This window comes from Salarias fasciatus, chromosome 23, assembly GCF_902148845.1.
Source record: "Salarias fasciatus chromosome 23, fSalaFa1.1, whole genome shotgun sequence".
NCBI classification, from domain to species: Eukaryota; Metazoa; Chordata; class Actinopteri; order Blenniiformes; family Blenniidae; genus Salarias; species Salarias fasciatus.
In genome coordinates, this window is record NC_043766.1 from 38,765,436 (window position 1) to 38,790,999 (window position 25,564).

The following is a 25,564-nucleotide window of genomic DNA, read 5'->3' on the forward strand; positions in this document are numbered from 1 at the left end:
AGTCACCTGTTTGTGTGGTTTTTTAGGGGTTTTTAGGCACTGAGAGCGAGAGAGAGAGAGAGAGAGACAGAGAGAGAGATACATTTAACCAGCACTGTCTTTGGTCAGTTGTCATCAGCTTGAGCTTTTCTTCAGCTGAAATATGTTTGAAAACACAAGAGAGGAAGGAATAAAAAGAGACTAAACAAACACTAATGTCTGTCAGTTCAGGCTGTCAGTTGAATACAATATTGAATCGCGATGAACAGCAGGAAGCTGAGACGGACCAGGACAGAACACTAAACAGACTGGGGTGAGGGACAGAGACAGAACACCATAGATAGATGAGACCATTGAAAGACTGAAACATGAGGTTGGGCAGACACACACACACACAGGTGGGACTGACAAAGCACACAGGGATGGACGAGGACACAGAAGAGGACGAGTGACCTGGACACCCCGACCGGGACAGCACAAAGTTACCAAGAGTGATTCTGATAATATTATTTTTTTGTCCTTTTAAAAGAGAGTTTTCCTTTCCAGAGTCACTGTTGCTCATGTGGAACTGCTGGGGTTTTCTCTGTGAAAGTGCCGATAAATAACTGTGTTGTACTTGGTGAGATATAAATGAAGCTGAATTTAATTGAATGAAACCATAAAAACCTCAAATTAAGATGAGTGAAACCTTCTCATTCTCAAGTAGTTCTGAAGTCTATGATGAATGCGTCCATACCTGAGAGTCTCCAGTGAGCAGTGTGGATCCTCCACTGCCGCTGACAGCTCCTTCACTCCTGAGGCTCCTGGATGGTTGTAGCTCAGGTCCAGCTCTCTCAGATGGGAGGACTTGGATCTCACAGCTGAGACCAGAGAAGCACAGCCTTCCTCTGAGACCAGACACCCTGACAGACTGGAGACACAAACATGGCTGCATCAAGTCAAGAAGGAAGAAGGAAGATCCTCCACATGATCAAGCAGCAGCTGGATCCTGACCTGAGAGCTTCCAGTTTACAGTGAGGACTCTCCAGTCCAAGAGACAGACGCTTCACTCCTGAATCCTGCAGCTCGTTGTTACTCAGGTCCAGATGTGTCAGACTGGAGGACTGAGAGCTGAGAACTGAGGACAGAGCTCCACAGCTTCTCTCTGACAGACCACAGCCGCTCAACCTGAAGAAGAAGCAACAATGAAAACCAGCTGACTGGACATCAGGGACAGAATTATACGAGTTTAATATCAAGTCATAAATATTTTTGCACTACTAAATATAAGTGCTTGCAGGTAATTTTAGTTTGTATTTATACATTGTGTTTTGCCATCCTGCAAAAAAAAAAAAAAAAAAAAAAAAACTGAAAATTTTACATTTCTTAAAGTAAAGAGAATAATTTTCATGGTTTTAAAAATTATTTGTAGTTATGGAGAAAAAGAAGTTCCTTTGCAAACATCCTGTTCACAGATACAAACATAAAACAACATGAAAGAGTGTGAAAGTACAGTGGAGAACTGTGTCAGTGACGGTGAGCTGCCTGATCTGACCTGTTCCTACACAGAAGACACTCATGCTGACTGCTGCTTGATTAGTCTGGATTTTTCCATGAAGACTGGAGCTCTATTGATCCTCTGTTACTCTGACACTGACTCTACTGCTTTTACTGTTGATACAACTTTATTGATCCTTTTTGCTCTCAATGGCATCTCAGTGACGTCTTTAGTGCTTTATTAACTATTTCAGATTTTTTTTTAACATTCAACTTTGTCAGAGATCTTCAACTTATTGAAGAACACTTTTTCAGCTTTTTTTCACCCAAATCAATTTTTCAAGCTTTTACTTTCAACTTTACAAGTTATTTCAAGCTTTTTTTCCAAGTTTTTTTTTTTTTTTTTACTGTCTCTTTTTCTTTTCTCTTCTTCCTGGAAGAGGATGGAGGCGTGGCGGTGGGCTCATTGTGCAGCAGCTCAATGCTCTTAAGCATCAAACGCTATTTTGTTAGTGTGCTATACTTGGAATGTAGTGACACATAAAGATTATTGATATTCACTGAACCTTTTTTTTCTTACCAAGTTGAAACTCTACTCCCCTTTAATGGTCTGCAGGGAGAGAACACTATGTACTTCCTCATTGAACTAATGTTGTGCCATCCAATCAGAGCTATAAAGATGAGTACAAAATTCACAAATGACACGACAGAGACTTAAAAGCAGTGCTGTACTTCACATCTGTGAACAGGATGTTTGCAACAGAACTTTTTTTCTTCTTCTTTTTATTTTTTTGTGTTCTTTTTATTAACAAATGAAAATCTTGCTTTTGGGCAGATTTTTTTTTTTGAGGGGATGACAAAATTTGGCAGACTATAACATTGAACGGATCATGTTCTCTATATTTTTCCATAAAGTACATACAGAGCTTTGCTGGAGGCTTTGACCACTGGCAGCAGCTTCAGAAGAGCCTCCTCTGAAGCAGAGTATTTCTTCAGGTCAAACTCCTTCAGATCTTCTTCTGATGACAGTAAGATGAAGACCAGAGCTGACCACTGAGCAGGAGACAGTTCATCTGGGTCAAGACTTCCTGATCTCAGGAACTGTTGGATCTCCTCCACCAGAGAACCATCATTCAGTTCATTCAGACAGTGGAACAGATTGATGCTTCTCTCTGTAGACAGACTCTCACTCAGCTTCTTCTTGATGTACTGGACTGTTTCCTGATTGGTCTGTGAGCTACTTCCTGTCTGTGTCAGCAGATCTTGAAGGAGATTCTGATTGGTCTCCAGTGAAAGACCCAGGAGGAAGCGGAGGAACAAGTCCAGGTGTCCATTTGGACTCTTCAAGGCCTCGTCCACTGCTCTCTGATGGAGATGGTGGAGTTTAGGTTTCTTAAACACTTTTGGCCACCTGAACACTGGTACCTTTTTCATCAGGTTGATTCCAGAGTTGATGAAGGTCTGATGGACATGAAGAGCAGCCAGAAACTCCTGAAAGCTCAGATGGATGAAGCAGAACACAGACGTCTGGAGGCCTTTCTCTTTTTTAAAGATCTTTGTGAACATTCCTGAGTACTTTAAGGCTACCTCGAGGTCAATGCCAGACTTTTTCAGGTCACGTTCACAGAAGATCAGGATTCCTTTCTGCAGCTGATCAAAAGCCAGTTTTCCCAGAGACTCTGTCATCTCCCTGCTCTCTGGACTCCAGGTTTCACGTGAGGCAGTATTGTCATCATATTTGACCTTGTTTCTTTCAGCCTGGGCGACCAGGTGGCGGATGTACACCTCAGTCAGGGTCTTGGGCAGCTCTCCTCCCTCTCTGCTCTTCAGCTCCTCCTCCAGAACTTCAGCAGTGATCCAGCAGAAGACCGGGATGTGGCACATGATGTGGAGGCTTCGGGAGGTCTTGATGTGGGAGATGATCCTGCTGGCCTGCTCCTCCTCTCTGAACCTCCTCCTGAAGTACTCCTCCTTCTGGGGGTCAGTGAACCCTCGGACCTCTGTCACCATGTCCACACAGTCAGCAGGGATCTGATTGGCTGCTGCAGGTCGTGTGGTGATCCAGAGGCGAGCAGAGGGAAGCAGTTTCCCCCTGATGAGGCTTGTCAGCAGAACATCCAGTGAGGTGGAGTCTGTAGCATCAGTGAGAAAGTCAGTGTGCTGGAAGTCCAGAGGGAGTCGACACTCATCCAGACCATCAAAGATGAAGATCACATGGAATTCTTCAAAGCAGCAGATTCCTGCCTTTTTAGCTTCATTGAAGAAGTGATGAACAAGTCCCACCAAGCTGAACTTCTCCTCCTTCACTACATTCAGCTCTCTGAAGGTGAATGGAAATATGAAGTGGACATCCTGGTTGTCTTTGTCTTCAGCCCAGTCCAGAGTGAACTTCTGTGTCAGGACTGTTTTCCCAATGCCAGCCACTCCCTTTGTCAGCACTGTTCTGATTGGTTGAGATCTTCCAGGTGGGCCTTTAAAGATGTCTCCTGGTCTGATGCTTGCTTCCGCTCTGTCTGCTGTCCTGGATGCTGCTTCAATCTGTCTGACCTCATGTTCCTGATTGACCTCTGCAGCCCCTCCCTCTGTGATGTGGAGCTCTGTGTAGATCTGGTTCAGGAGGGTCGGCTTTCCTGCCTCAGCGACCCCCTCAAACACACACTGGAACCTCCTCTTCAGGTTGGACTTGAGTTTCTCCTGACACCTCTTCGATGTTGCTGACAAACAAACCTTTTGAGGACCATCTTCCCCTAATTATTTTTTTCGGAGACAAAAGAAAACAACTCGGTTTGAGTAATGTTCATTGTGTTGTGTGCTTACATACAAACAAGGACATCTTCGTCTTGACATTTGGGTTTTTATATTTTTTTTTTTTTTTTTTTTTTTTATTTTGCCCATAAAGCATACATGTCATAAGTTATGTATGCATACATATAGATATACACTTACATACATAGACATACACAGACATATTTATGTGCACATACATACATACACTTGAATGCACATACACATTTATACACATATCATTTGGCCGAAAAGGTTTAGGGCTGAAGCCGAAGCTTATTTTGCCCACCACTACCTCACCGCTGTATGAAAATTAAATAGAACCTAACTAAGTCGAGCTAAGACAACAAGCCGACAATCTAAATAGGGCACAGCAAAAGGAAACACTTTTGTTAATTAACATTTTCTTCCTGTCGTTTTTGTTGCAAAAATGTATTCATTTTTTTTTCCTTCTCCTTCCCTTCCATCTGTTCCCTTCCTTCCTCGTGGTTCGACTCTCTCTTCCTCTTCCCTTCCCTCTCCCTTCCCCATCCTCTCCCCTTCCGTCCAAATTTTCCTCCCTCCTTCTTGTGCTTCTCCCCATTTATGAGGCCGCTAATAGTGGTACTTACAGTAAATGGTGACGCGAGATAAAGTACAGAGGCCAAACCATCAGACATAATGGATAAATGAGTGAATTAAATCGTTAAAAAAAAAAATTAGCTTGGTTGTGAGTTTTGTATGATATGTCTTGTTGGGTTTGTCTAGTACTTCACTGTGTATATTTATTAATCACCCAGGGTTTGTATGATTTTTTGAATATATTCAGAGACTTTGCTGTTTTTAGTTCCTTGTCCAGACTGTTGCACAGATTCACCCCTAATCACAGATAATCAACCTAAATTAGGTGCTCGGTAAGAGGTCCCCTAATAAAGAATGACAAATTATTTTCTTCTGTTTGTTTTCTCCTCAGCTCATTGGACTGTGAATGACACTGGGTGAAAAATGTCATGCAGAAATTCTCAACCAATTTTCAATATTTACTAAGATCTGTTGTTTTTTGTGCATGAGAGACTGTGAGAAACAACACCATCAAGCTGTAATGTTTCCAGGACTTACCTCCAGGTTCGGAGCTGTTTTTGGAGTGTTTCTCCCATATTCCCATCATTTTCATTCTTTTTAAAACCATTTTTGTGACGTCAAGAATCTGATTGCTGTAGGCCTGGCGCATCTGATCCACTGTGCCTGTCCTGTCCAATGTCTCCAGTTTACTCGTTGGGATTGGTTTGAACTCTCCAAGGACTCCATCTTGACACAAATACCACTTGAACTTTTCAAAAGCTTCATGTCTCAAATCCTCCAGAATTCCCAGGAGGACTTCTTGAGGTGAGCTCATCTTTGACCTTATGTAAGACCTTATTTCACTAAACTTTCACTCTGTGTTCATCAAGTCCCTGGAAAGACCACGGTGAGGAGCTGACATGCTGACGTTCAGGTGAGATGTTTGACTCTGAAAAACACAAAACGAGAATATTCATGAGCTCTGGCTCAGTCAGTTTGTTGTTTCAGGTTCAGTTCTATCAAACACCACTGTCCAGTTTTGTCCATTTGTACATCTGTTCATATTTTGTATCTACAGTGCCTTGCGAAACTCACTCCAGAAGTTCAGTGAGGATCTCCAGAATGATCCAGTGTTGTCCTAAATGACTGATGATGATAAATAGAATCCACCTGTGTGTAATCAAGTCTCTGTATCAATGCACCTGGTCTGTGATAGTCTCAGAGTTCTGTTAAAAGCAGAGAGCATCATGAAGACCAAGGAACACTCCAAGCAAGTCCGAGATACTGTTGTGGAGAAGTTTAAAGCCGAATGTGGATACAAAAAGATTTCCCAAGCTTGAAACATCTCAAGGAGCACCGTGCAAGCAATCATATTGAAATGGAAGAAGTATCACACCACTGCAAATCTACCAAGACCCGGCCGTCCCTAAACTTTCATCTCAGACAAGGAGAAGACTGATCAGAGATGCAGCCAAGAGGCCCAGGATCCCTCTGGATGAACTGCAGAGATCTACACATGAGGTTGGAGAGTGTCCAGAAGACAACCATCAGTCCTACACTGCACAAATCTGGCCTTTATGGAAGAGAAGCAGAAACAGAAGAAGAAAGCCATTTCTCGAAGATATCCATAAAAAGTCTTGTTTAAAGTTTGCCACAAGCCACCTGGGGGACACACCAAACATGTGGAAAAAGGTGCTCTGGTCAGATGAAGATGGTTGAAATTGATTGGAAGATGGATGGAGTCACATAAAGGACAAAAAGGATAATATGACATTGTGATGTGGATCCTTGTTTGTTGTTAAAATGATGGCACAGCCGAAGGTAGATGGTGTCGTGTTCTTTTATTTTACCAAATGTAATCCTAAAGTGTGGAAACAAACTTATTTCACAGCTTCAGATAAAGACACTGTATCATGTAATGTGTGCAGGAAGGTAATTCGCTGCTGCGGTAACGCCACCAATCTGCACAAACATTTAAAAGCAGCGAAAACGTACCAGACTCTGACACAGACAGCGGTCTCTGCCTGAGGTTTTCAACAGAAGCCTCCAGAATATCCAGGGAGCTGTTTTAGTGAAATCAAGTTAAGTTTTTGGTACTTCCAGCATAATTTGACGTTGCTTTTGAATTGATGGTCAAAAATGTCATTTTAGCAGTGATTCAATTATTTTCATGAATTTAGTCAATTGAAATAAATCCTGATTGTGTTCATGGAACTTAAAAAGATATATACATCAAAGGTGGTGGTGAATGACAGCCAGCTGTAGTTTACAGTACATTTACACTGATGACTGGAGTTGTTTAATGTGGTTCAGCATGTGACTCTGAAGATGCTGTGTGGTCGTCTTGACGTTGCTTGTGCGTTTTAAAAGTTTTATTTTGTTTCGTAGGGCCACTTTTTGTTTATTCACTTCAATCGTGGGTCAGGGGTTGGGGCTCCAGCAATCCATACAGCCGGGGGGGTGTTGCTGTCCACAGGTGCAGATTCAAGTTCTCTATTTTTTTTTTTTTTTAAATGAGTTAAGTTCACATATCTAACAATGAACTACTTCACGTTCATTTGTTACTTTGGTACTTTTGTAAGTACTCAATAACAACCTCTTCTTAACGATCCATCACAAGTCACTGCTACTCCAAAACTAAACAAGATTCTTGAACCTGGGTGAAGCGGATTATACAGCAGCCTGTGACATGCGCACAAAGTCTCACGAGGAACTTTCCGATGTTTAGCTCTGCAGCAGCAGTCCTCAGTGCCGAGCAGAGTGTTTTTATCTGCTGATATCTGCTCAAATAATGTCCCAACATCTCCATGATATGCTGCTGAAGGAGCGGCTGCTCCCCTGGCCGCAGCACCACAACGCCGAGCGGCACGTCTCGGTGTGAGCTCTGCTCCGCATGTCGATCTTTCGGATTAACTGGTGCCCGTGTTAACTTGTGACCAATACATGACTGAAACATGGAGTCGTTCTGGCGAACGTCAGTTATCGACAGTTACAGTGAGTGTATACGTTTATAGTCTTTTGTGAGTCTTACTTTAACAGCTGCTGTTATCAGCATGTGTTTACACAGACCTCCGCCGTCATTCATTAACATGAGAACCAGTTAATCCATAACACCAGCCGGACGATCGCTCGTATTCTGCCACGGAGCTCTTTATACAACTTGCTGTTTCACAGCTTGCTTCCATCTCTTCTCTCCAGTGTTTGATCTCTCGGGGTTTTTATTAAAAAAGTGTTTCTCAACCACCGTCATGTTTTTCTGCTTGTTTTTGACTGTCCTGCTTCCCGTTTACTGCATACGTCATCACGTCATTATGTACGGGGAGGATCCCCGTTTAATCCAACGCTGCCTCGTCCCCGCTGCCCTCCACTGTGTTGTAAAACCGGACTTTTCAAATGAGCGTGAACGTGAACTGCGTGTGCCACTCATTCTTGCCAAAGTGAGCGGCGCTCTCGTTCACGTTCATGATATGAAAACTGAATCGTTCAGTTCGCAGTTCACCGTAAATATGAACGTGTTCAGCGAAGGCCGTTCATTGAACTCGTTCATGCACAACACTGGCTGGGGACAACGGCGGCGGCCGAGGCATGCACCCGCAGACCGGGGGGGAGAATCGTCAATTCAGGGTGCGTGCGTCTGCTCGAAGGCCCGAGGTTTAAAAGCCTGACAGCCCGTTGTGGCCAGATATGCAGATATATGTTCGGTGAGTGCACGCGTGTCTAGATATGTACGTCTAGAAATGTAAGTCTATAGATCTATGTTTAGTAGGGGTGGGACGAGACACAAATTTCACGGGACGAGATGACTCGCGAGATTGAGTCCAAGAGATCGAGACGACACGAGCCTGGGGGGGGTTGGTGCTGAGGTGTGGGGGGCAGCGCGGTACTCACATGCAGCGTCGGAGCATGGAGTGTCGGGTCGGAGTGCCCCTTGTACGGCCACATTGCCCTCCGCTCTACACTGCGCCCGAGGCGGTCGCCTAGTTCCCCTATTCCCATTCAAACCGCGGCGCACAGACGACGCCATGACTGCATTTGCACTTCATGCCACTGGGTGCGCTGTTTGCATGTTCAACCTTATTTTACACAGACACCACAGAGGAAGAAGGGCGCTGCAGCCACTGCAGGCTCTCTCTCTCTGCATGTTGTTAGAAAAAGAGTGTGAGCCGGCCAGACGAGGTAAAATGTGCATTGATGTGATGCACCGTTTTTTCAATAAAAGAGAAGAACTGAACGACCGTTTCCGCACATTTTCTTTACGTCGTATCAATTAAACTGTATCACAAGTAGTTTGTGGACTCAAAAGACCAAGATTCCTTGCAGATAGAACATGCACAGAACAGTATTTCATGTCCTTTTCGACCGGATTTTTAAATATGAATATGAGCATATTCAGGGGTTTGCACGTGTTTATATGGCTGTGCGCCTTGTAATGTATCATTCCATCAATATTCCAGTTAATAAAGAGTTTTTGTCTTGATATAAACGTACTTAATCTCGCGGCATTCGATCTCGCGAGATCTCGCGGCATTGCGATCTCGTCCCATCCCTAATGTTTAGGTAAAGCCGGATCTACGGAAGCCGCATGGTTGTTGTGACTGCCTAGCGGCTTGGCGGTGAAATTGCAGAGGAGGGTGTTCCCTTGACGCAGAATCAAGATATGTTCAGTGGCAGCGTAGGAACGACGTCGCTGTGACAGGGAAGCATACTGAGGCCTTAATGCATTAAAATCTTGGTCCCTTGTTTTATTTTCCAGGTGAGCTCATTACAAATAGTGCTCCTCTTTCTCTCTCAGCTCACTCAGGCTCACTTTGCAGCTCTCTTTCTCCTGCTGCTGATCAGACAGACTGGCTCATTAATGGAAAATTTAAGATGAGGAACAGGAGCAGGAACTGTTAGGAGCTACTTCAGAGAATCAGACAGCGAAACTGTTACCTGTGATGTATGTAAAATAAAAATTAAAACGTAAAAAAATCAATTTAAAAAGCCGAGCAATTGCTAGTTTTTTTTAATCTATATTTGTATATATATATATATATGTATATATATATATATATATATATATATATATATATATACATATATATATATATATATATATATATATATATATATATATATATATATATATATATATATATATATATATACGTATATATAGTTCCATGAAATCCAAAATGTTTAGTATTTCTGAGAGTACAAATACTGAATGTGTGTACTCTCTCCATCCTGCTCCTTTCATGATCCTTATTGCTTTCTTTATCAGAGTAATGGCTCGTTTAACATTGTGATCCTTCATGAATGTTTGGTCAGTATATGAGCAACATGTGATTTACAGGATGATTGTTCATCTATCACCCCAAGAACTCTAATTTGATCTACTCTTTCAGACTCTTCAATCCCTCTATCAAAAGCATCAGTCTTGTTTGATTAAGATTCTTGAATTTATTGTTTTGTGTTTAGTCAAACATTCGACTGTTTTCATCTGTGTTCATGATTACAGATCAGAACCAGAACAGGTGTTGGCGTCAGCCGCCAACCACAAGCTGACGTTGTCCTCAGAGATGTTCAGACTCAGTTCATGGTGTTGTTGCTCCACTACATCTGTGTGTCTGTTTCCTGTTTCTGACCTGCTGACATTTCAAAACACATGTGGCAACATTAGTAGGTCATCAGCACGTTTAGCTGCAGAAACAGCTCCATATATGGCTGTGTCTGAGGGAAGAGCTTTCAGTGCCTTCTGTCAGGGTCCTGTGTGCCCTGTCTCCTGTCTGTCTCACCCTGTCCCCTGTCTAAGCCCTACAGCGCCACCTGTGGCCTGTGCTGAGTCTCTCACCCGTCCCTGCGTCCCTTGTGTCCCACACTTGGTGTGTCCAGTCTTCTTGTTGTCCAGTCCTGTCCCGTGTCTGTCCCCTGTCCAAGAGCATTTAGTTTAGTCTGATGTGTGTGTGTGGGTTCATCTGATCCGTCTGTGACTGATGGGTTTAGTTCCTCTGTTTTAGTGGCCTGGATGAGGTGAGATTCAGCTCCTTCTGTTGCTCCCTGTGTTTCCTGCTAATCTGGAATATTAAACTCTGCTTTGAATCATCCTGTTGGACTTGTTTGTTCAGAATAAAGACCTGCTTTAACCTGATCTGCTCCAGTCTGCTTCTGGGTTCATCCTGGTCTGTGACAACTTCAGGCTCCAACATCAACTCCATGATTATTAACTGTTATAAACTGATTCCTTGATGTCCTCCACCTCCTCTCCCAGTGCTGTTTTCTGGAGATGAATTACTTTCACATGTGCCAGTTGTTTTTAGTCAGTCCACTTTATTCACCTGTCTGTTCATCTCTCTCTCTCTCTCTCTCTCTCTCTCTCTCTCTCTCTCTCTCTCTCTCTCTCTCTCTCTCTTCCTCATCTCATCCCCTTTATCCGCCTCCCTCTTTCTTTCTCGTGTGTGTGTGTGTGTGTGTGTGTGTGTGTGTGTGTGTATTCGTGTGTACCTTTGAAGGATCAAGTCAAAATAAGTTGAATTCTGGTCTAAATATCAATTGAAAAAGTGAAAAAGAACAAAGGAAGTGTCAGTTTGAAATGAGAGGCTGAAAAGTCTTCTGCTGGAAGATTCTGAACCTCCTGACCCTCCCAGGTCCCCACAGGTGTCCATAATGTAGGCTGGACAGACACACAGACACACAGCCAGCAGCCACACAGTCAGATCCAGTCCAACACAGCGTTGTGAAAGCTTTGTTGTAGCTGACAGAGATTCTCACCTGATCAACTCTCTTCACATCTTCTTCAGACTCTTTTGGAGAGAAGAAGCTGCTCTCCATCCCTCCTCAGTCCTTCTGTCTGTCTCTGCTTGATGTGAGGACGCCGTCTCACTGTCTCAACCCACACTCAGGGCGGAACATCACACTATTTCCTGTTTCCTGCCAAAACCACCTCTATAAAAAACAGCCTAGATCTCAACCACTGCAGGAACTTATGTTAAAACTGTAAAACTATGATGTGAGCACAGAAGAGCACAATATAAACACACGAATTCTTTGAATAAACTAAGGAAAGAGGCAACAACAACTGGTTCAACACAAACAGCACAATCAGTCAACTGTGTGTGTTTAGAGAGGAGGGGGGGGCTGGGGGAGAAAACAGGAAGCGAGCAAGTTGAAGTCGATGTGACGTCAACATGGTCTCGTTCTACTTTTCACCACAAACCACAGCAGACAAACAGACACAGAGTCACACAACACTTCAACTCTCTCAGCTGAAGCTGGACTCTGTGTTCCTGTTTCATTGTTATCAGAATCCACTGATCACTGGATCTGCTGCAGGAGGGGCTGGGTGTTTGTGTGTGTGTGTGTGTGTGTGTGTGTGTGTGTGTGGGGGGGGGGGGGGGGGGGGGGGGGGGGGGGGGGAGGGGGTGCTGTGTTTCTGTTTTCATGTGTATTAGGCATAGACTACGTTTACATGCAGCTAAAATTCGGGTTCAGGTCATATCTGGGTTTCTGGAGCATTAGGAAAACCCCGTTTACATGCTTAAACACACAGAGAGTTACCCCGTTTACAAGTCCGCACATTCAATCGGGATATCCCTTTCCAAACCACGACGCACGGACGGCGTCATGACGCCAATAATGCGTCATTTCCCTTTACGCCAATCCCGTCATTTCCGCTTCTTCTTCCTGTTCCCGAAGACAAAAACATTCGCGGGAAAGGCAGCAGGAAGATGGACGACCAGCTCTTAGCAGCCGCCTTTCTTTCCGCATTAGTGCTGGTGCTGACCCAGCAGCAGTACCTGACGCTGTTGTGCTTCGTGTACGTTTGTCGGAGGAGACAACTGCGAGAACAAACTTTCAATTCGCTGACCGCTGCGTTACATACGTCCACTCCACGCGTTCACGCCAGAGCCCCCAGGACACTGTGGATGAAGGTGCGCAGCCAGGACTGGTGGGAACGGGTTGTCATGTTGGAGTTCACCGACGCCGACTGGCGTGACAATTTTCGCATGTCACGTCGGTCCTTCCACAAACTCTGCCAGCTGATGGGGAAAGTTATGGAGCCCCGCAAATTAACCGTTCGCAAACCAGTGCCTCTCGGGATGCGTGTCGCCATGGTGCTCTACAAACTGGCAAGTTGTGCAGAGTACCGCGTTGTTGGCAACCAGTTTGGAGTTCACAAGAGCACCGTCAAGAAGATGGTGTATTTATTCTGCCACGGGATGGCTGACTCAGTCATCAAACAGCTGATTCCAGTACCCACCCTGGAGGAGGCATGTGCCATCGCCGACAGATTTGAACGGACCCACTCAATCCCTCAAATTATCGGTGTGTATATTTGCTGGTATTTCATCCCAATATTTATATCCAGATTTATGGTTATGGGCTATCTGTGTAATGCACTGTCCGGGCTACTGGTAACTACTAATGTGTTTGAGCCACGTATGTGTTGTTGAGCATGTGTCTTTATTTTTTTAAACTTTTATTTTTTCTTTTATTTTTTTAAAGGCTGTGTGGACGGGAGCCACATTCCGTGTTTGCCTCCAAGTGATGGCTACAGGGACTTCATCAACAGGAAGGGATGGCCCTCTTATGTCCTCCAGGCAGTCTGTGATGATAAATACCGGTAAGCCTTTTGTTATATATCCAAGCCTTGATGATGTTGGTGGCTGTACATTGTGCATGATGCAGAGATACTTCTCCACTAATAGAAATACTAGACAATTGGATAGATGAAGAAGTTATTGTTGTGCAATTGCAATGAAATCCACTGTTGCATCAACAAAGTTACTCCATACAAAAATTACATGCATACAATTGTGTACCCAGGGTTCAACCATGTTACATAAGCATAACCCCATCCATATTGGGAATCACTGTTTAGTGAATGTTTTCCTCCTTGACTGAGCAGGCCTACTTACACTGTGATTAACTCTGATACTTTTGCGACAGCTTCTGGCGTGTGAGCTGCAAAATGCCTGGTTCTGCACATGACGCCAATGCCCTCAGGCAATCTGACCTGTTCCGGAACGCCCACCGCCTCCCAAAGGTAAACTGTAATGCACACACCAGGTGACGTCATGTCTGGTGGTCAGTTATGTCCAGTTCACTTCTAATGTACATTGATGTTGCGAGATGTGATGACATCACTGTATTGTGTTTCTTGTTAGTGATTTAGGACAGTAACGGCAAAACCATGTAATAAGTTTTTTGTATTCACATTCCCTTTGTAGAGAACCGTGCCGATCGAGGGGCAGCCTGTGGATTTCTTCCTGCTCGGAGATCCCGCGTATCCGCTGATGCCCTGGCTCATGAAGGGCCGTCTGCAATCTCCAAGGCTGACACCACCGGAGGAATCATTCAATGTGTGTTTGAGTTCTGCTAGAACTTGCATTGAGATTGCATTCGGCAGACTCAAGTCTCGTTTCCGTGTTCTCCTGAAGCGCAGCGACTTCCATTTCACTTTCACTCCACACGTGGTGGCAACATGTAGTGCTTTACACAACTTTTGTGAGATGGAGAAGGAGCACGTGAATCCTCGATGGGCTGAGGAAGCAGCATCGGTGGGAAGGCAGTTTCCGCAGCCAGCGGCACAAGCCAACTGCACAACCGACACTGCAGCCACAGCCATCAGACGGGCACTAACCGATTACCTGGCAGCACGTGTCCCGCTCCGTAGACGCTACTAGAAGACACACATGGGAGAGAGGTGACAGGAGAGAACACAGAAGATTGTGGAATGAAAGGAGAGGTAGAGAGGGAAAGGAGGTGAAGTGGATGGATTGACGCCGCCGATTTGTAGACGTAGTATAGCAGTTGTGTTTTGTAATGTTTTCTACCATGTATCTGCTCCACATTGTAATAACTTACAGGCCGCGTTGTTTACCAGGAGTTACAGACGATATGACTCAGAGTTTTGTGTTGTAATACATTCAATGTTCAGTATATGCAAGAATGACAGTGTAAGACCTTTGGACGAAGTACAGCACCACTTTTTGAAGCAGGACACATATTACCTTACTACTATGGCGACTGACATGACTGTATTGTCTTTTGTGATGGGAGTTTCAAACTTGTAATTCCAAAAAAATGTGCAAATGACAGTGAAAACTCTGGTGTTCTTACAAATGAGGTGCAACCGAGGCACAGCTTGGAGTTGCCTTGTCAAGGTGGTGTTTCTTGCAAAAATGTCTGAGTGGAACAAAGTTTCTCAGCACACGTGTAATGAATATAAAGAGCAGCTAAAATGAAAAACGGGGATCACATCTTTTTTTGTGATTTTATTTATTTTAACAAACCCACTCTGGGGTGCACAGCAAACAAAGGAAAAAAAAACTATCTAGGAAAGAAAACAGTACTGTGTGGCAGATATTAAATGGAAAAACTATTTACAGAAGACAACACTAGTGTATGGCAGTCTCTGGAGTTGATGGAATCTCTGCGATTCGAGTTCCTCTGCATCAGCTCGGTTCTCTGGTGCTCTTGACTGGCCACTGTGCTGCGGAGGAGGAGGTCGAGGCAAGCCATAGTTTTCATATGGGTACGGTGTGTACACTGCCTGCATTGGGGGTGGACTGTACACCGGTTGGGGATGAGATGGCCGATTAAATATTGAACCGAACCCTGTCAACAGTTGGTCCACCAGCAGTCCTGTGGAGCGGGTGGTTTCGGCGATTAGCCGGGACAGGAGTGCCTCATCCCGAGCATGGCTCAGTTCTCTCTGCTGCTCCAACCACAGATGGTGCTCACGCTGCATACTCCGCATGAATTCTTGGTGTTGTGTCAGCGCAGACGTTCCCCGGGACCTAGACCTTCGACTCGACCCATCTGAAGAAGACAAGACAGACCTTAGCTTGCAACATCACTCCAAATATGCGTCAGAGAGACCTCAACTTTGGTCATCCTACTGGGACCCATTTGACCCAAATAATGACATGTTAAGGTTTGCCTACCAAGACCAGCTGGTGTTGACGCTCGAGGATGCACCGTAGCAGCATGTGGGAGTCGTGAACACTGTCCACTCCCGCTGGGCTCTGCATCTAGGCACAAAAACAAACAAAAAAAAAAGAATGTAAACGTTTTGTAATGTTGGGACGCAAAGTTAGCTGAAAGTGTCACACCACATATGTATCAACACTGTTAGTTCCCTCCGATGTAGATCATGTGGGAATAACAAGTCCTGCATGACAAGTGTCTCCCAGGGAGTACAGTTACCCCAAAAAGTCTGTGAAGTACTTGTGCCAATGTAATTGAGTACAATCAAACTCTGATAGTACCTGCTCACGATAATAACTGTAAAGCTGAATAGTTACCTTCGTCATCATCCGCAGCTGCAGTTTCAGCTTCTTCTCCTGGTGAGCCACCAGCACTGGTTTCATGGCTGGTGGTTGACCTTGGGGTGGCTGCCTCTTCTGTGGTGACCGATGTTTCATCACTCTCTGCAAAGTGACAAATACAGACAAGACATGCAGTTGGACGGGGGACACGTGTTTGAGATGAACACTCATTTAGAATAACATTGAAGGCATGTTCACACCATCACGGGTCGAGCCAGGACCCCTTTTGGGAAGTGTGGATTTTTAAATCAGCCTCTTCATATAAATAACTGAATCGTGTTCCCAAAACAAAACAGCTCTGACCTGAGCGGCTTTGTGTTGCCAGATTGGGTGGGGGTTCCGCCGAAGCGAGCTTCTATTTGAACACGTCGGATGACCCGATTAAATGAATATGTGTTTATGACGTGTTTTTTGTTATCATTCGCATACGGTTTTAACGTGCATTTTCTACCTCGATGGAGGTTTGGGTTGCTGTCTACGAGTTGCAGATTTTTTTACGGGCTAGATCGACAGATCCAGCAACCTCCTCCGGTGGCCGACCCAACGTGAAAAACGTGCTTACAAATGGCACTCTGTGTTCAGCCTAAGTTACGTTACTTTCACGTTTACTCAGGGTTTCCGCCAGACCTATTCAGTCCTGGCGCCCCTCCGCGCTAAATTGTGCAGCACCCGGACAACGGAGAGGAGAAAAAACAACTCTCCGACAGCCGAACACCGGCAGCGTTAGCCGTTTGCAGCGTGACCAGCGCCACCACACGCCCCATCTTGTCTGTTTGCCAATGGTTGGGTTGCGGGTGAGTTTCGCGCCTACTTGTTGCTGGACTCAAAAGACCATGATCCATTGCGGCTGGAGCATGCGCAGAAACAAAAACAATGTCTCTTAACTCGTTATACGTTTACACGGCGGCACTTTCGAGTTTGAAAAGGAGTAACCCAGCGGTCTTTATCGGGATTTACAAATCTCGAAAATGAGCTTTTCCGGGTTTTGGCAGGTGTTTACATGCCACTCGCGATTGGGTTATTGCCAACATTCAAGTTTGAAAAGGGTTTGAAAAGGGTTATTGGCTGCATGTAAACGTAGTGATAAAGAAACAACTAAACAACTGGATTCGCTTGTTGTTTCAGCACCATGGACAGCACCGTTTCCTGACTATAATTGTGTCTCTGTTCATTTGAGTCTTTGTGTGTGTGTGTGTGTGTGTGTGTGTGTGTGTGTGTGTGTGTGTGTGTGTGTGTGTGTGTGTGTGTTCCTCCATGAGCTCAGTGAGGCTGTCCTCCAGGTCACAGTGTGGAAACAGCTCCCTCTGCAGGACCGCTGGGGAAGTTCTCCTGGAACCAGCTCAGCAGTGAACAGTGAGAGCTGCATGCAGGTCAGGGAGAGCTGAGCAGGACTCTCTGCTTTCCTCTTCCTGTCAGGCTGACTGCTGCAGATGGTCGGGTCAGTGAGATGAGGCCAGTCTGGAAGGTGTCATTTTCATCTGCTCAGATATCACCTATTTCTATCAATTTCATTTAAAGCTAGGGTAGATGATGTTGTCCAAAAGCACTTTTTGTCATACTGAGTGTAAAGCTCCTTGCCCCCTGGGAGAAGTCAATACATTATGTGGACGGAAAAAGATGGGGAAGAAATCTGACAACTGTAGCGGCCGAAGGACAGTAAAAACTCCGACCAATCGTAAGGCGCGGACTGCCCTTCAAGAACCAATCAAATCCCTTCGCCGTTCTACCAGCCCCCTGCACGTACATTTCAATGGCGTGCACTGGCCCTGGTTCAGTGCGCGCGCGCGTTGCCAAGGCGCTCGCGGTGCTCGTAGCTCGTGTGAAAAATAGAAGGAAGCGGAGCGGCGCGCTGAGCGCCTATGCGCGTTGTGTGTGGGCAGTCAGAAAGGTTAATAACATTGGAGGCGATCACAAACTCCATGCGAGTGGTGCTCCCGCGTGCGCGCGGCTCTTCCGCGTCCAGCGCGTTCGCTCCCAACGGGAGCTCCTCCAATGGGGTGGGAGCTGGGCAGAGCCTTGGGGAGATGCTACATTCGTGCTACATGCTAGTTTTCCAAGATTACCGACCCTAGCTTTAACTCAATCTCGATAAACGTGTTCCTCATCAGTTTAAACCCTTAAACCCTTTCACTCTTATTTTTAGGGGAAAATGTGAAGAAAGAAAAACAACTCCCAATAGTGTCACAATGCAAGGTGATTGAAGACACCATGTTGTGTGTAGTTCTGTTTGGATTTCAAACTCAGGTTTTGGATCATGAATTAATTCACCCTAATGAAGTGAATGAACATCTGGAAATGTGCTGCACATAAAGTAAAATGTGTTTCATGTGAAGTAAGTGTAAAAAGTCCACAGTATTGCAGTAACTTTGAGTTTTTATCACATCAGACGTGTTGGAGGAAGCTGGAGGTTGTTGCTATAGTAACCCAGTCAGTGTGGGAGAGCAGCTATTCCAGAGAGATGCTGCAGTTCTTCTAATCTAGCCCCCCCTGGTGGTAAATGAAGTGGGTTTTTGTCCATTGAAAGTCCAGAAGATGTTTTGGCACAGGGCCCCAGACAGATGTGGAAGCCTGGATGATCTGCTTCCTGGATAAGCTAACTGCTTCAAACTGAAAAGCAAACATAAAGCGACAGACAGATCCTCCACCTCTGACCTCTCAGTCTCCAGAATCACCTCAGCATAATCAGGCCCTCAGTCATTGTGGGCCCTGTTTCAGGGTCCAGAGGAAAGGTGTTTTTATTCCCTGTAAATTCTGATAAACTCTGAACCTCTTTAACTTGATGAAACTTGAACAGATGAATTAAAATGAGAGGTTTTAAAAACAGCCAGAACTCAGTGAACAGAGTTCCTCACTTCCTGTCTCTGCTGCACCCAGCTGTGCATGTGGACGGCGCCCTCTGTCTGCAGGCTGCGTCTCCTCCACCTCCTCCACCTGCATGAAATTAATATATTTCCTCATTTCTCAGAAAGATTTAGCTGCTTTTTTACAGTCAAGTAAAGGAGCAAGCAAAGTCCTTCATGTCTGCATGTGTGTGCAAAACAATTCTCCATCCTGTAACCTTTATATGTTCTGTTTTTCTGACAAATGTTTGAAAAATGAATCATTAAAATGAGTAAAGAGAATGGAATGAGAACAAAAAAATGTGAAAGACTAGATGAAAAACAGACTTTTGGTTCACAGTTACACTTCACACAATCAGCAAAGCTGTGGCTGCTTTGTTTTCTTCACTTCACATCATAAAAGCTCTTCTCCGTGATTTTCAAGTTAAAATTAAGTTTCTTTTAAACTTCTTCACAAAAGCAGACTTTGTTTCGTTCATGGAAATATATTTTTCCTCTTTTCAGCTTTTATGCTTGTTAAAATGATGAATGAATAATAAATAAAATAATTCTTAATAAACTGATATGTAAGAGTGGAATTTTTGAGAAATGCCATTCCACTGAGAGGAATCAGGTTTTCAGAAGTGTAAAGTTGTCCCTTTTCCCAGCTGTCCCTGAAGGCACCATGAACACCCCTGAAGTGAATGAAGCTGAGTGAGAACACCTGGACAGCTGCAGGGGGAAGAAGAAGTAGTTCCATCAGACAGCGGCAGGAGAGCAGCTGGTAAATGATGCTGAGCAGAAACAGAAGCAGGAGGATCTGGATCCTGAACCTGGATCCAACCAGGAGAACTGGTCCTCTGACACCAGCTCTGGGAACTATGGGGGACCAGTTTGTTTGGATCAGTCCAGCAACACAAACAGATATGAGGGTGAACAGGTGAAAGGCTGAACTGTCTGACATTCATCACATGTGGTTAGAATTTCAAAGTAAAGTGGAGTTTTAGTCTGAAACTAGAGTTTCCTCCACCTGCAGGTCAACTGGTGGAGAAAGAGACTGAAAGTAGAACCAAGAGACAAAGTTCCTGCAGGACTGTTCCATTATTGTTCCATTAGTGTCAACGGAGTGGAGAACATTTGTCCTTTCATTTGAAAATGTGGAGAATCATTCAGATTGTGATGTGTGTTAAAGGGTGGAAGGGATCAGGAGGAAGCAGCCTGGAGAACCCAGAACCTTCACAGCGCCTGCAGTGAAGGATCAGCAAGAGAGGAACCTAGAGCTGCAGCAGGAGGAGGAACCTTTCTTCTTCTTGGTTGTGTTGAAGCGCCCAGCCTGGAGGTGCAGCTCTGTTTCTGCTGTGTCACTCCCACATGTTTGTGCACATAATAGTGCAATGTGCACGTGATCTGATACACATGCATCCACACTGTTGGTTATCTATGTTATCTATGTTTTTACCAACAAGAATGTAACTCAGAGAGCCTTGAGGTGCAGGTGTTATTTACTGCTGTTACTCTACAATGTTTGCATTAAATTGTGTGTACAACATGCATTTGATTGCATGCATGATTGTGCCAGTGGAATACACTTACACTGCAGTTGTACACTTTCAGTCACATCCACCCATTCACACATCACATCAGTGGAGGCGTCTTCCATCCTGGTGAAGGACTTCTGCAGGGAACACTGGGAGGCCAGACGGTGGCCAGGTCCATCCAGGTCCTGCTGGGGACTCACACTGCCTTTAAGGTAGCAGAGCGAGCTACCTGGATCCACGTGAGTCACTGTAAGCCTTTTCCAGACCACCCTGACTCCAACAGCTGATCTCCCAGCCACAGGGCAGAATAATCCCTGAGATCAGCTCCTGAGTGAGGTAGTCCACCTTCCACAGGCAACGGTGAAGATGTTCCTGCTCCTGGTGATGCTGCTGCCCCAAAGTACAGAGGCTGACGATTGGAAGTTGAGTGATTTAGTGGTCAGGTGAAATTTCCCATAAGGTTGATCAAAACATGATGGATTTAATCAAAAGGGGGGAATGTGTGGTGGAAATCTCTAATGAGTGCATGCTGACTTGTTTTGTTGAGCTTAGATTTAGCCACGCCCCTGTGAGGGCAGATCTCGCCCTGTTAGTGACTGTGTGATTTCTCAGCTGAGCAGCTTAATAAATTGAGACCAAGAACTCACCGTTTGATGCCCTTTGTTAAATAAAATTGCCATTACAATGTCCATTTTACGTGTTTCTGAACTGGTCCCTGAAGCGGATCGGCAGAAATTCAGAAAGCACAGAAAAGCTCCAGCTCAAACCTACGTCGAGTTTACACGGGAAAAGGGAATCCTGTTTGATAAATGGTGCAATGCTTGTAAAGTGAATGACTTGGATTCACTGTGTGAGTTAATTCTTCTGGAGGAACTCAAAGCATGTCTACCTGAGCGCATTGTGGTGAACCTCAATGAACAGAAAGTTTCATCTCTGTCCTCAGCCTCTGAACCAGCCGACGAGTACGTGCTTACCCATAAGTCTGTGTTTCAGCCTGCCTGAGAAAAGCCTTGTGCTCCAGCAATCCCCAGTGTACAGACTGAGGTCAGTAAAGGTTATGAGAGAGACTGTTTTTACTGTCAGCGTTCTGGACACCTCATGGCAAACTGCCCTGACTTTAACCTCATTTCAAACCTGTGACGACACACCAGCTGACCAGCCAGACTTCATTTCCACCATGACTCTGGCCCTGAACACAGCGCTTATCAGATCACTATCTTACTATGGTACTACCACTTTTTTAATTTCAAAATTCTGAAGTTTTTTTTTTAATTTTATATATTTTTTATATATTTTATATATTTTACATATTTTTTATATTTTCTCGCCTTACCACTTTTTTAAAATCAAACTTATGAAACATTTTTTTTCTTTTTTTTTTTTCACCAAAAAATGGTCTTACTATAGCCTGACCAGTTTTTAATGTCAAAAAAATTTCATGTTTTTTCACCAAAAGTTGGTGTCACTGTAGCCTTCCCACCTTTTTAGAGTCAAAATTAAGATTTTTTTTCCCCAAATTTCATAAAAAATGGTCTTAGCCTTACCACTTTTTTAAAGTCAATATTAAGAAAACAATTGTATTTTTTTTTCCCAATTTTCACCTCTTGATGGTCTTGTATCAGTTGTGCCATAAAAGCAATGTTGTGGTCGTGGCTCACTCGGCAGAGCCGTGGTCTCTGATTCATGAGGTGTGACTCCCAGCTCCTTCTTCCAATTTTCAACGGTGTTACGATAACCTGAGCAACTTTTTGAAGTTGAACCTAAGAAAGACTTTTTTTTTGCCAAATTTCATGAAAAATGGTTTTACATAGCCTTATTACGGAGCCCCAGACATGACATGGTTAAAAAAAAACAAACCTAATTCATTCTCACGAAATACTAAATTGTGCGCACGCATTATTAAAAATTTATTCATCAAAATTAAGAAATAATTTCTTTTGCCAAATTTCATGAAAAATGGTCTTACTACTTTTTTAGAGTCAAAATTAAGAAATAATTTTTTTTAACTGAACTTCTTTTGTCTCAACTTTTCCAGATGCACACCACCTGGTAAGCAGAGCTTCCTTCCCTCCAGAAAACTCCACTAATGTCCTGTGGTCTGACTTCCAACAGCCTCTGAAACACTGTCTCCAGGCTTCTGGGACAGGCTCATAGGCACAATGGCAGCCATGCCAGCCTCCCAGTCAGAGCTTTGACCAGGTGTCAATGAGGAACAAACCTCAGGAGTTTTTCCAGTGAACACACTGAAGTAACAGAGTCCACTCTGTCTTTGGCCAGGCCAAAGTGCCAGCTGCTCCTTCATCGTGGGAGAAATATGACATCAAAACTTGAAACTGGAGGAGTTTGTCGACCAATTCTTCCAATTCAATTTGGACTTAATCTCTAGTTCCCTCATTCTTTCCTCATGGACCAGACAGAACTTCCACTTCTAACCTTCTGGACTTCAGCTCCAGCTCCCTGAAAGGCCCCGCCTGGTCTACCAGACTCTGGTCCAGACGCTTCCACTGTCTCAGACTCGTCAGCTTGGCTCGCCTCCTTTGGAAGTACAGCCCGTTCAGCCAGGTCAGAAATCAGCTCACCCCTCAATTCTTGTTTACAGCATGTAGGCGGAACCTCAGTACCGTAAAGCTCAGCAACAGACAGTCGCTGAGCTTCAGTACAACAAAGAGATTTGTCCAAACTATGACCTTCATGAAAATCTGGCAAATCAAACTCCATCTATGTATATATAACTCCAGAAGAAGTATACTAGACACACAAACCACTGACAAAGTTATCTCAGAGAACTCTGAAACAGCTACAGGGAAGTCTTCAATCAATCAGGTTGAACAACCACACAGAAAACACCCTTCAAAAGGATTTCCAGTCACACAGTGAAATGGTTCATACAATACTCCAGACCTCACTAGAACTCAGCCTCTTGTTCTGTGTGTTACTGTGAAATGGAATAACTTACCTCTCCAATTTAAAAGTCCATTCTTGGTGTAGCATATTATGAAATAAACTTGAAACCAGTGTGACTATATAGAAAGACTTTGTGATGTCTTGTTCCCCTTCATGATGCTTGTGGACTGATGTGACGTTATTCTTGTAACAACCAGGCTCAGCAATGTGCAACAAAAGAGGGAGAACACACATAACCTGCAGAGACTAATGTAAATTTCAGTTAGATAAACAGTTCATCATGAAAGGAAGACCAGTAAATGTGTGTGCAGTGTCCAGTGAGAGCAGGTGTGTGAAAGGCTGAGTGTAAATGTGCACGAGTCCTGGAATAGAAAAACAGGAAGAATCCAGCCTGCAGGTCAGGAAGAGAGAGAGAGAGAGAGACACACAGAGCAGCTCAGGTTTCAAGCCTCCGAGGCCCAGCCTGCTCAGGGGGGTATTGCACAAAACCAGGATAAGGGATTAAGCCAGCAAACTGTTGTTATCCTGTGGTGATCTTGTGGTTATCCTGGACGAAGTTATCCTCAAGTCGATTGCACAAAACTGGCCAAGTTTATCCCGGACCAGTCACCATAGTGATTTATTCTCTGCAGCTAACCTGCTCCACAGCAGGCTAACTACCAGGATAAGATTAAACTGCTGTCAACAATGTGAGAAGTGGGCGTGGCTTACAGCATTGCCTGGATTTTTCTACACATTACATCATTTAATCCTCCTGCAGCCAAATCCTACTACTGTAGTCAGGGCCGGCCCGGGCTTCAGAGGCGCCCTAGGCGAGCCCGAGACGAGCCCGAGACGAGCGCCCCTTGGGAGCGTGTTTTTCGAGCGGTCCGACATTTGTTGAGCGGGGGGGGTGCGCGCTGAGGAGTGATGCCGAACAATACCGATCAGTGACGGGCAGCGCCGAGGACGAGGAGCCCAGTGCGTCGGACCGCTGCACAACGGGCCACACGGAACACAGAGCATCGTGGCGCCCCTTGTACGACCGCGGCGCCCCCCTCGGGACGTGGCGCCCTAGGCGGCCGTCTAGTTCGCCTATGCCTAGAGCCGGCCCTGACTGTAGTCGTTGCATTTACAGGGTCTGGTTGACTTTAGCATTATTTTGTTGCTCAGATTATATGAAGACCAACATAACTTTCAACACAGACGTTTCAGAATCCTTTCTTTGTTAATACAAGTCCTACAATAAAAGGTTCACAATTATTGTAAAGACAACGGAAAAAAAAAAACCTTGATGAAACTGGTACTAAACCACCCTTATGTAAAAAATAAAGAATAAGAAATAAAATAAAACAACCCTGAAGCTGCACAATGAGTAAAATGAGAAACAAAGGAAAAATAAATGTCTCACACCACTGAAATGGACGATAATATAACAGACAGCATATCCTTTAGTCTTAACTGTCTCCCGAAAATAGGAAAATCGTCCTATTTCAGGACTCCAGCTTTAGGAGTGAAAGGGTCCCACATCATTCTGACTCCACTTTTTTAACGGCTAAAATTATACAGAAATTCATTCTCAGAAGACAACTAATTTATCACTTCATTTGATAATTGCTGTTTGGGTTACACTTAAGTAACTTACCAGACTGCAGAATATTTTTATGTTAGGTTTTCACCTGCTGGAGGTTCTTTTCTAGCCGGACAGGTTTGTTCTTCATGACAGATGAGGGATGAAACAGAACACAGCATGAGGACAATTGATTCAATTAGATAACACGGACACAGAGTTGAAATATTCTTGAATAAATATCCTAAATATTGGCAAAATGCTGTTTCCCCCGTGCATTTCCTGTATTTTATTATTATCATTTTTGTATGATCATAATCATGGATCATATGCAGAATTAGGCCATTTTTAGTGTATGATTTGCGCATCACTATTTCACTTTAATAAAGCTGCAGCCTGCGTGCAGTACTTGTCCTCACCATTGAAGCGTGGGGGCGCTATGCCTTAAACGTCACTTAAAGCAGACGTACAGGCTGGAATATATGGAGTGAAATTAATGGGAGTGTTTTGTGTAAAGTCCTCGCTCTGGGGCACCCCCCTTTTTCAGTGAGCCCCCCCCCCCGACAGCCGTGGTATAGTCCACACACTGCTGCTCATCCCGTGTGAAGTAAGATGCTCTTCCTTGTTCCATTTTCAATCTGTGATTCTGTGATCGATCTCGTG

General features: G+C 44.5%; 3 protein-coding genes across 3 annotated transcripts in view; all 3 read right to left on the reverse strand.

The window, feature by feature from the left end:
- The window catches only part of LOC115382179 (NACHT, LRR and PYD domains-containing protein 3-like), a 1,352,480-nt gene that overhangs the window by 1,120,967 nt on the left and 205,949 nt on the right, over window positions 1–25,564 (reverse strand). The gene's annotated exons all lie outside the window — the stretch shown is intronic.
- Window positions 1–25,564, reverse strand: part of LOC115382194 (NLR family CARD domain-containing protein 3-like) — a gene marked incomplete at its 3' end in the record, with an annotated part of 1,416,821 nt that overhangs the window by 980,188 nt on the left and 411,069 nt on the right.
- LOC115382193 (NLR family CARD domain-containing protein 3-like) overlaps window positions 4,061–25,564 on the reverse strand; it is a 112,951-nt gene continuing 91,447 nt past the window's right edge. Inside the window, exons 9-10 of the mRNA XM_030083888.1 lie at window positions 5,338–5,728; window positions 4,061–4,202 (exon numbers count right to left, since the gene is read on the reverse strand). Coding sequence (XP_029939748.1) covers window positions 5,651–5,728 — 78 coding nt within the window. The 3' untranslated portion in view covers window positions 4,061–4,202; window positions 5,338–5,650. The remainder of the gene's footprint in view (window positions 4,203–5,337; window positions 5,729–25,564) is intronic.